Source organism: Lepidochelys kempii, chromosome 3 (assembly GCF_965140265.1).
Source record: "Lepidochelys kempii isolate rLepKem1 chromosome 3, rLepKem1.hap2, whole genome shotgun sequence".
In the NCBI taxonomy this organism is placed as follows: domain Eukaryota; kingdom Metazoa; phylum Chordata; order Testudines; family Cheloniidae; genus Lepidochelys; species Lepidochelys kempii.
The window spans coordinates 205,014,358-205,026,536 of NC_133258.1; the positions used below are offsets into that span (position 1 = coordinate 205,014,358).

Sequence of the window (12,179 nt, forward strand, 5' to 3'; positions counted from 1 at the left end):
CTGTGAGTCCCATTGAGAGGTACTGCCAATTCCTACTGTAAAATTTCCAGGGGCCTAATCTGGTATTTTGCAATCTATTATCTGACCTGACACGAGATGGCTCATACATTGTGTATTTTTTCCTTGAAGGAGCCCCAGGAAATTCACTAGTAATCCTTAGTCACTTTCCATGGGAGAAATGAAACCAGACTTACTCTTGTGTACAGTCCACTCTCCTGCTGGGCAGATATGAGTTTGCTGTAAAACACAGCAAAGTGGACATGTTCATATTCAAGCATCAGACTGTTTAAAGCATACAGAGGTGTTTACACCTGCAAATTGCAGGCCCAGATACACACACAGCTGAGAGCCGTTTTAGACACACAGAAGGGAGCTGGCCATTGAAAAGTTTAAGGGGTATGTATCTCATAGAATTAAATGGAATTGTTCTTACCAGAATGAACTGACTATTAAAATATTGAGCCAGATCATTACCTGGTATTAATCAGTGCAGCTGATGGTGCTATGCCAATTTATTCCAGCAGTACATCTGGCCCACTGTATAGTAATATCCTAAAATGATAAGTTGCAATTGAGAACAGAATATTCTTCAAGCAAGTCAATGGCACTCAGCAGTGGAAAAGTAAATTTCATGGTCACACTATTGAGAAAGGTGCTTGCCACTGATTGTAAATGTTTTTGATGTTGCTGTTTACTCTGAGCAAATACTGTGTGTATTGTAGGTATTTGGTGTCCACATGAACAAATGGAAGCTGGATAAGAAGCTGGGAATTGTGTGCCTTTTCCTGTACGGCATCTTCTTATGTTTCTCCATCATGACAGAATTCAATGTTTTCACTTTCGTGAACTTGCCGATGTGCAGAGATCACTGATCCAGGTGGCAGACTGTCGAGAGGTACTTCCTTCTTACCTGTGCAATACAAAACACGGCTGGCGTCTCCAGAACACGGTGTACCCAACAGTCGTGAAATATGTCCTGCTCACTGTTCATAGGATTCTCCTCCCATCTCGGTTTACCCTCTTCCGACCCCGAAACCTGGAAAAATCCTGCATCGATGTGAAGATATTTTTTTTCAACATTAATGTGATTTCCAAGTTCAGTTTTTGAACAGTGACTGGGATTCTAAATGAACTGGCTGCTATCTGGCGTTGAGCCAGGCAAAACTGATCTGCTACAATTCCTTCCTTTTTAAGTTATTTGGTGGAAGACTAATCTAATTTATGATTTAAGACTATTGCTAGAGTGCAGAAGAAGAGGGTACATTGTATATGGGGTGTTTTTCAAGCAGAACTGTGGGAATCTTTTATTTTTTTCAGAGATCAACAGCCTCTCTTTGCAACTTCTCCTTCTGAGCGCTGGATTTCATGTAATGATCCAAAGGTCACAAGTGCAGTGTATTATGGGAACTCAATTTGAAATACTCAGCATATGAGTGGATTGACTGTTAAAAAAAAATGACTGGCAAGGCAGTGGATAACAACTTTATACTATGATTAACGCATCTCCTAAAGGTGTTGTAAGGACTGCAAGGTAAACATGGATTCAAAGGGTAAACACTGCTACCATTTTCATTATTAATGTCAGAGCTTTATTGCTAGGTTATTTATATGACTTCCAAGCAATGGTTTAGGACTGCCAGCCCACAAGAGCTAACGAGGAGAGGTCCTGGTTTTTAATGATCCACACATTGCGATGCAAGGTCAGAAGCTTCAGAGGATCGTCCAACTTCTTGTAGTTTTTGGGGGGAGTGTGTAGTTTTATGTCTTATTCGTTGTGAGAAGGACATAAGCACAGTCACACATTCTCTAAATGAGTTGTAGACACTGGTTTCTTTAAAAGGAAGAGGCATATTTTGCACCGACATTGTTACTGAAGTCATAATTTGCCACTCTTTAAAGAATACACTGGACCTGGCCAAAAAATTTTACAGCTGAACTTATCTGATATCAGATTGTTGTGGATTTATTCCACCTCCTTCTGGAGGAAGAAAGAGAGAGCGAGAGAGAGAAATGGCACTTTTAAAATGCAGAATATCTTTAATGCAAATTCGCTCACAAATCTAAGTTATGATGAAAGTTTTGCCATTCTCTGTTCTAACAGACCTGCAAGGTTTTGTATAATACTGTATTAATATGGAGTCAAATTCCACTACATGAGGAACACCTATGATTGCCACACTTGTATGTACTGAAATTGTGGATTCTTTCCAGTGCTGGCTGTTGTATTTACTTTAAGCACTGATCACTTCTGATTCATTTGGTATGGTTTTTTCCTCTTCCTTGTATATGTTCTTCTATGAAGCGTAGTAAGATACTACCAACAAGGTGAATGTTTTTGTCTATGGTACAGACGGTGGCCAATACTGGTAGACAGGACACAACAAAAACAGGGCCCTAAGAGAAAAAAAAAATCTGAACTAGCGGAAGAAAAACAGTTCAGAGTGAAGACCCGTTTATCAACTCATTTGCACTTTTGCACTTGATTATTTAAGATTAATTCTCTTCGGACAAATAGTGTAAAATAAATGTTTCCAATCTGATCTCCACTCGACACAGCACGTTACTTTCTGTCCTTTTCACACGGAACAAGTGAAAATACACATTTATTGGGCAAGTTCCATGGACAGTTGGTGCATGGCCACCTTGGGTAAAAGCAGTCTGGTGGGTCTCTGGAGGAAAGCAGGTGTGAAGACAGTGCAGATGTGAATAAAGGGGAGAGAAAAGAGGGGCTCCATTTTATATACGTGTTGCTGTTTTTTCTTCAGGAACATACTGTGATCCCACTTGTTTCGCTAAGCAGCATTGTAAGACCAGCATGCTAAGAACTACACCATATGGAAATCCCATTGCATTAGAAATCCCCATTGTACCTTCTTAGTGTGTTTTTAATTAATAATAACCACTAAAAAGTCTAAAAAGACTTCCTTAAATTAAAAAATAGTAGCATGATGTGATACATTTCAATAAATTCCAACCCTGAGGACAGTTATAAGCTCACAACAAGATATAGTAGCTCCTAAGCTGAATCTTTCCTTACTTGCAGAAGAGACAATATTTGGGAAAATAGTTTCACATCAGGGCCTATTATTATTTCTATTTTGAATACTTATACTGCTGCTCCAATGGAGCCAGTTGGATCTATTTCTACGAAATAGCCATTATCTATCCCATGGCACAAAAATTGCATGACTGGTTTTTTAGGAACTTTTCCTGTTGACGTACATCAAATACTTTAGTATCGTAGCTTTGCATTGTATGTGTATCCTGAAATACATTGTTCTGAACTTTGTGCATTTTGCAAGAATGTTGTGAAAGTTGCTCATTCCAAGTGTAAGCAAAGAGGTATCTTAGATACACTGAACTGCTCTTACCTGTGCCATATTCTTATGAGATGTGATAGACCATTTGCTATGATGACAGTTTGAGTTAGATGTACTTGTGATCTGAAACCAAAGCAGATGATTCAAGCTTGATTTGAAATAGAGGGCCGGTTGACTGTGTGAGTTCTCATTTGTTTTTAAAAGACAGAGCCTTTCAAACTGATAGCTTGATTAAATTCCATGGAAAAATCTCCAAGACAAAAATGTAAGCACTTTTCTGTGCAAAGTTTATTCTGCGATCACTCTTCATGAAAGGTCTCCCTAAGACATACAATAATAAGATCGCTGCATACGCTGACTGATACTTCGAGTATTCACAGCTTTCATTTTGTTTTCCTTCCAAGCTTTCACTTTAGTTTTCCTTCCTAGCAATCGTAGACAATTTTTAACGAGCATTTCAAAGAGAGCTTAAAGAGCCTTCTCCCCAGTAGTGAACACCTCACCTCACTCTACCTTTTGACCTGATTTTATCTAGGCTGACGCCAAATATCTGATCCCATAGTTTCAACTCCGTTTGACACTTCCTTGACCGTGATTAAATGCCAAAATCTTGTGATGTGGGTGGTTTTAAGAGACACAGGAAAGATTGCTTGTGCCCTACCAAAGTAGAATTCTCTACCTGCATTTTATTTGTATTTTTTTTTAAGAAATAGTGCATTTTTTTTTAGCTATAGGTACCTACAACAGAAAATATCTTGCATGGAGGGCATTTACACTAGTGTGGTTTGGGAGGTTTCTGTGTTGTTCTGTTCCTTTGTGTTTGACTTTGTATCCTGAGCTGTGTCATTGAAGTTAGTGAATTTGCATGCTTTGGATTTGTGGCTTTTGCGCCTGTGAAACAGGAATTTATGCTAATTTTAAGCATTCAAATGCTTAACAAAAATTTCTTTAAAAAACAAAGAAAAGAAAGAAAGTAGGAAAAACACCCACAAGTGCTGAGGACACAACATTTAATGTCAGTGTAAGAACCTGAGGTTAACATCTAAAGAGCAATGACAGTAGCCCAGATTTCAATGACTTTTCCTAATAATCTGTAAAATAAAATGTAGGTAGCAAATACTGTTGGATAATTTTTTTAAAAACTACAACTTTCTGACTACTGCCAAATGCTTCTGTTACCAAATTTATCTGTTCAAATTAAATATGAGGACATGTCAGATAATGCTGTAATGTCAAGCTCTGTCTATATTCAGAGATATGCCATTCATTTCATTCATTAATTCTCTTGCTGAGAGTAGAGAGTAGAATACACACTTTGGATCAACCATTTCTAGAGAGCTCAGTCTCCTGCCAAGATTGTGGCCTGCTCCGTATTAAGGCTGTGGTAGGCGAAGTCGGAAGCCATAATATCCTTCCAGTCTGTGTGAAGCCATCCACAAAATCTTCTCCGTCCAGCTTTTGTTGGATCAAATGCATAAAGCTGGTGGACTAGTATGGACTCCAGCATAAGAAGCAGATGGCCGAGCTAGCTGAGATGGTGTTGAGTCACTTGAGAAGACACTAGAGACTGATTGGTCTGACAGCTGACATCCTCATTCAGAACATGATGAAGCTACCATATACCTTCAATACGACGTTACTGTTTCATGTCGAAAGTATCCAGTTGGCGCATTTGCGTCTCTGTTATGGCTCAGGTTTCAGAGCCATACAAAAGGATGGAAGCCACTGCTGCTTGATAGATACTCCTCTTAGAGTTGATATGTGGTGTTGATGCCACAGAGGCTTCCGAAGAGCATGCATAACAATCTTGACCTTGCTGAGTTGATGTTTCATGTCAGCAAGGCAACCTCCCTCCCTAATGACGATGGAACCAAGACACTCAAATGCGCTGACAAATTCAATCTCTTGTCCATTGATTATGATGGATAGGGGTAAAGGTCCATCAGCCACTTTCATCAGTTTGGTCTTCTTCCAATTGACTTGAAGACCAGTCTTACTTCTTACTTGCTTCTTCTGTAAATATATTCAGGGTATTAATGAGATTAGCATTTGAAGATGAGAATCTAGCTGTGGTATCTGCATATTCCAGCTCTGCTATGCAGGAGTCATGCGATACCACCCCTGGAATGTGACTAGTGACAGCTTCCATCATTCAGTCAATAACAGTATTGCGCATATGAGGGCAGCCAAGCATCCTTGATGAACACTGCTACTGTACTCAAACCAGCTGGACATCCTGGTACCTAAGTGGACACAGCTCTCACTTCGGTAGTGTATTTCTATGAGAAGGTGGAAGAGCTTACCAGGCACACCAGTAGCTTGTAGACAGGGCCACAGGGAACAATGATCAACAAACTTGCAGGCAGCGGTTAGATCAGTAAAAGCTGTATACACCTCTTATTGTCTGTGCCAAAACTCTTGACCTTTTCCAATAATTTTTCTAATGATAAAAATCTGCTCTGTGATTGATCAGCTTGCTGTAGACAGCATAGATTCTTTATCGGGGGGTTAGCATGCTCAAGAAGAACCAGCATGAACAGTTTACTTGCAGTGGAAAGCAAAGTCATGTTGCAGTGGTTGGAACAACCAGACTATCGCCTTTCCCTTTCTAAAATGGGAGAATAATCCCATGGCTCCAGTCATCAGGTAGTTTCTCATGAATCCATACTTAGTTGATAATATGGGTAAGCCGTCCCAAGACAGAATCCTGGCCATTTTTGATCAGCTCAGCAGCTATACCACAAATATCGGCAGTATGGCCATTCTTGAGCTTACAGACTGCTTCAAACCTCCTTGAGAGTGACATCCTCTGCATTACATGGAGGGTCTCTCATTGGGCTCGTCACATCCTCCCAGAGTTGTGGAGCTGCAGCTCTGATAAGGTGGTTAAGAAGCACCGGAAAATGTTTTTTTCCATCTACTCAGACATTCTGCCAGTACACACAACACATTACTCAAACCAGAACCCCTCTCCCCCACTGGCTGATGGAACCAAAATGTTTGGACCTTTGCACACAATGTAGATTTGCTGTTTGGAGCATGCCTTGAACACTATTGATGCTCCTACCCTCCCATCACTGAATTCCACGTTTCTGTTGCAGGACTCACTGAGACCGGTTGGAGCAGCCCCAGCAAGACAATTATTAACAGCAGTCATTACGTATGGTCAGGCCCCAGTGATGAACTTGTCAGCCATGTCGGCCTCAGCAGTGTCGCCTTGGCCTTGTCAAGGAATGCTTGTAAAGCCCTCATAAGCTGACCTCCCCTCTCCAAATGTATCCTGTGGCAAGGACTTTCTTGTAGCCATGGCTATGCGATGCCAGCACTCCACTGTGGGCCAATACTAGGAAAGCTTGGCCAGAAAGCATTGAGTGTTTTGCTGTGGATGCAGTTGTGAATGGCATTGGTGAGCAACTGCTTGAACTTTGTGCTGCAACTGGACTCCATGTTTCTGATACCAATTTCCAGTGGAAGAACATACACACATGGACTTGGTATTCCGATGGGGGACAAACCCACAAAGCACAAGATCACGTTCTCATATTTAATTGGTGGAGAAGTTGTGTGCACCACTATTGGGTGTTCGGGTGTGCTGAAGTGGTCAATATCGATCACAGGTTGCTTGTGGCCATGGTGGAACTGAGGTTGAAGGCAACTCAAACCAAGCCTTCCGTTAGTCATTTAGACTTACTGAAATTGATTGACTGCTGCTGTCAAAATGGAATGCCAGCTGAAATCTGCAACTGATTTGATGCGCTAGCCCTTGCAGATGAAAGCCTTGAACAGGAGCAAATCAACAATTTGTGAAACTCTTTCCAGTCTTCTGTTATGGATGCCATCAACAAAGTGCTGGGGAAAAGGCACCCCGGGCCTAAACATAAATGGATCAGTGAACAGACCAATGTTCCCTCTAATTTTTGACAGGCCGTGTGCACAACAAATTTTTTCTGTTCAAATTTTTGACAGGCCGTGTGCACAAAAAATTTCTTCTGGGGAGATTGTTGTGCTTCTGTGCACATTTTTGTGTGTGCGCTGTTTCGCCGTGTGCGCACGGTTTAGGATCTGTATGCGTGCGCACACGCGCACAGCTTTGAGAGAACAGTGGAACAGACCCTGGACAGCAAAGAAAATTGCCATGTGGCTTGCTAAAATGGGAACAACCAAGAATACCAATGCCTCAATGCCTTGCATAACACAGCTTTAAAGCAGGACATTTGGGGCAAATAAGGCTCAGTTGATAAAAGCTGCATCAGCCAGAAATGAGTATGGGACTGTCTATAAAGAATTGCGCCCCTTAAAAGCTGGTCCAGGGAACAAATCCTCACTTGTCAAAGATGGACACTATAACACACCAGTTTCAGAGTAACAGCCGTGTTAGTCTGTATTCGCAAAAAGAAAAGGAGGACTTGTGGCACCTTAGAGACTAACCCATTTATTTGAGCATGAGCTTTCGTGAGCTGCTGTAGCTCACGAAAGCTCATGCTCAAATAAATTGGTTAGTCTCTAAGGTGCCACAAGTACTCCTTTTCTTTTTGCGTATAACACACCAGTTTAACTTTAAAATGATATAGTTAAATCAGTGCAAACTCAATGTGGACAGACATTCTTAATTGGATTTAAACCTGCCTTATAGCAATGAAACTTCATCTGGTAAAGCGTTGGCTTAAGCTAAATCAATATAAGGTATCTTTAAATCCAATTAAGAGCATCCACACAGGGATTTGCACAAATTTAACTGAATCAGTTTAAAATCACACGTTTAGGTTGAAGGGATGCGAGTTTGAATACAGACATGGCCTTGGCAGCTTTGCTCCAAACATAAGGAATCACATGCCTGGTAATGCGTGTAGTTTGAACATGCTATACAAATGCATTGGGTATATTGTGAGGCACTACGCTGAAAGAAAGGTTTCCAGTGTCCCAAGACTATGCGTGAAACCTTGGCGCTGTTGAAATCAATGGCAAAAATCTCATTGCTTCAGTAGGGCCAAGATTTCTTCCTATATGTCTTTACAACAGCACATCCTGTTGGTCTTAAAAACAGTTATTTAAAGATATGAATAAGTGAATCAGACACAGAACTCTTTTTTTAAGCCAAATCAACAAGCTAGTTCTTACTAATACAGCTTGGCACAAGTAAGGAGATTGCACATCAAAGTGCTATAGGCGTTAGGAACTGTAGGAGCCTGGAACTCGGAGCGTATTTCACTTGGAGAAAATTCATTTACTTTATCCCCAGCTCTGCTGACTCATTGGACAGACAATGAAAAGATTTTAAGTTTCCAAAAGTGGAGTTGTAGCCAAATTTATGCGATGGGGGAAAAGCAAGGTATGCCCAACGAGGCAAGCATGGAAGAAAAACACTTTTTTGTTTTGTTTCTTTGATCACACTTCCAGTGGTATAATTTGTAACATATGGCTGTGAATCTAACTCTATCCACTTCTAACAGCCCACTAACTACGCCAAGTCTTTGAAGCGTGGGTGGAGCCAGCTAATTTAATGAAAGCTTTTAGTAAAAGAAGCACAGGTCTTATAAGGTTCCAAATATTTTAATAGTTTTTAATTGTAATTTTCAAATTATCAGTAAAACAAGTTTTAAAACTTCCATACAAAAAATCTCGACCCCCTGTCTATTTTGTTCTTTTCAATTGAGTAGTACTTGAATGTGCTAAAATTAACATGGAATGTTTTTAATAATAAATGTGACTTTTTGTAGCAAGTTGGAGAAATGAGGTTCAGTGTTAAATACCTGAACCTATATGGACAATCATGATAGGCACAGAAGTTTGCCCAAATGCTGAATATTTTCCCGTTAGCCTTGTGGTTTCAGGTCAGCATATCTGTGACAGGTAAAGCAGGTAATTTTCATCTGTAGTTTAGGAGGTCTCTGTTATTGGATCCTGTAGAACAGTGTACAGATTTCATAAATAGAACCAGCTGTAAGGTTGTTACAAATTGTATCTGTTTCTTTCTTACCTCTTCTTGCAAAGAAAAAATGCCAGTCAACATAATTGACTTCATCAGCGATAAGAAAGCTAATCTTAGTTACGATGTTACAAGAAGTGTCCAGATAAAATTCTACATACAGATAGATTTATATTTGAACATAAGTAACTGATACTGGATGGTTTTGGTAAAAGAATTCTTTGGACAGATGATCTGTTTACAAACCATTGTATAGCTGGTTGTCTCTACGTACAGCATGGCAAGATTATAAGGATTCATGCCAAATTTTTGAGCCATTACACTAGGTGAGAGCCTTAGGAAAGAACACTCCTTTATCTTCACTATTAACAGAAGAGGCAATAAAAGAATGCAACTGCCAATGACATTAAGTTAATAACATCAGGAGTATTTTGAACAGAGTAGCTGTTCTGAAGTTTTAGTACTTCCATAGTTTTAGATTTCATCCTTCACATTTAATATATATTACCTGAATTTTAACACCATCTTTGAGAATGAACCAAATGTTTTGATTCCTATGAAGAGTTGCAGTTAAACTCAGGCAGATGTGTACAATACAGTTTCATTTTGACGGGGGCCAGGCTGCAGTTACTTTGCTGTTCAGCAGAGTGTTAGCAGGGAGATAACTACAATCAGAATAGAGTTTCTGAGACTATATTTCCTTTCAGTTAGCCATGACATTATGGAAAAGAAAAATGTGCTTAATGTTCCATTGTTGTTGGTTTCTGAAATTAGATAGGCTTAAAGTATTGCAGGAGAGGGGTTGTGCAGTGGACAAGGTGCAGCCCAGTGTCGTGATGGTACTTACGGTCTTAACACCACACACAGGGCTTCTGAGGCAGACAGCGCATCAGGAAAGCGTGTTTAGGAATCTGCAAAGACACAGTGAAACCCAAAATATGTCTAGCATTGAACAGGGCTGGGGCATGACCAGTATAGCTAGGAATATGCTGATTTTGTGTAGCACGCATACCCTGCCCCTCCCCCAGCAACCTCTATCAGCAGCACTCCTGTGGAGGTCCAACTATAACTTAAAGTTCTCTCTCCGCCCAAGACCCTGAGGGAGGCCATGGTGGTACCACCATATGCACTTCATTGGGGTAAATGCCCACAAAGATATAGGGGGCCAGGCTGACACAATGTGGTGCCATTTACACCTCCCTATGGGCTTGATCCAACTCCCGTTACAGGCCATGACAGGAGTCCCATGTGCTATAATGAGAATTGCATCAGGCCTTAAAGCCCCGATTCAGCAAAGCATTTAAGCATGTGCTTAAGTCTCAAATAAGTCAATGGAGCTTAAGCATGCACTGAAAGCTAAGCATATGCTTATGTGCGTTGTTGAACTGGGGTCTAAAGGTCAGGTTCAGTGAATCTAACCCATTGGTATCGGTGATTTTTTTAAAGCGTTTCAACGAATACAGTCTCTGTACCATAGTCGTGTGGATTTTATAAACAGCGGATGCAGTAAAATATACCCACTCCAAGCAGTGCTATAGAAAAAAGTCCTTCAATGATGAATGACCAGAATACAAGACTCCAGCAAGGAGAGATTTTACTGAATGTGCCTTTGACTGAAAAGAAAGAAGTGACTTTGAAAGGCTTTATAGATTTTAACTACGAGTGAACTACTGAGCAAGCTTTTTACTCTTTATAGTATTCTTTAGGAAAGTAGATTTTCCCCGTTAAGTTTTGCCATGAGTTTGCATATCACATTCCTGGATTTTGCTACACAAATGAGGCAGCATGTCAGAATGTTTTTAGCAAACATGGCCTGATCTTAAGCCCACTGAAGTCAATTGAACTCGATGAGCTTTCGGTCAGGCCCACAGTCAGGAAAATCAAGAATGCGTATTACTGTTTTCTCCTACAGATAGATAACAATTCAGCTGGTCTGATTAGCAAAGTTTGTGTGTCACTGTTCATTTGATTCTGAGTGATTCATAAACACATGAAAGGGTGTGAGATACCACATACTGTACGTTGAGTAAGCTTGGCAGTTTCTGTGTATTCCAAATGTTCGTTGACTGACTTGAAGCTCTTTGTTGCATTTCTCGAGAACAAATGCTTTTTTTTTTTTAGTGTTTATAGCCTAGTTTGAAGGAGAAAATAGACTTCTAGTATGGCTGACAAATTTTGGGCTCAGGTACTGCAGCAATAGTTACCCCTTTTCTCCTTCTGTGTACATGGCTGCATCTGTAGGTGTGGAGGCTAAGATATGACATAAGCGCAGAATCCTGGCCCCACTGAAGTCAATGGGAATTTTGCCATTGATTTCAAAGGAGCCAGGATTTAACACCAAATGTTGAAAGCACTCTTACAATAACATTCTGCTATAAGGTGAGAGTTCACCTAAATTCTGAGTCCAGTCATTACTTACACATACAGACCCATTTGAATCCATAGGATTACTGCAGGAAGGACTACTCTTGTGGTTGAGGGTTTGCAGAATGAGTCCTTTGTCAGTACAAGTCTCATTGTCCGCGATGTTGTTCAGGACAGTCTTTGTCAACTGAGGTTAGTTTCCTTTAGTCGGATGGGGAAGGCATCTTGCAATTTATTTATGAAGGTCCTTATGGGATGGGTGGTACAGAATCCATCCACCAGTCTCAAAGCTATAAAAGGAGGTCTATAGCACACGCCAATTTCATCCCTGTTGTAAGAATAATAGAGTTATACCCAGGATGACTATAACTCCGTGTCATAATATTTGTAGAAAATGATCATAATAATGGAACAAAACTATGTGTGTGTGGGGTGTGGATGGGGAGAAATACATTTCATAGCAGGGATGCTCTTGAAGATTTGAAAGGTGAGGGATCAAATTTCCCTACAAATATATGACTGTCTGCATGTCTCACCACATTTTTAGGACACAACAACATGAGTGATGG

General features: G+C 40.4%; 1 protein-coding gene across 2 annotated transcripts in view; it reads left to right on the forward strand.

The window, feature by feature from the left end:
* The window catches only part of SLC24A3 (solute carrier family 24 member 3), a 327,978-nt gene extending 320,256 nt beyond the window's left edge, over nt 1-7,722 (forward strand). For both annotated transcript variants that reach the window (XM_073339750.1, XM_073339751.1), the window contains exon 17: nt 723-7,722. In XM_073339750.1, the coding sequence (XP_073195851.1) occupies nt 723-872 (150 nt within the window). In that variant the 3' untranslated portion in view covers nt 873-7,722. The remainder of the gene's footprint in view (nt 1-722) is intronic.
* Nucleotides 7,723-12,179: the final 4,457 nt, after the last annotated feature.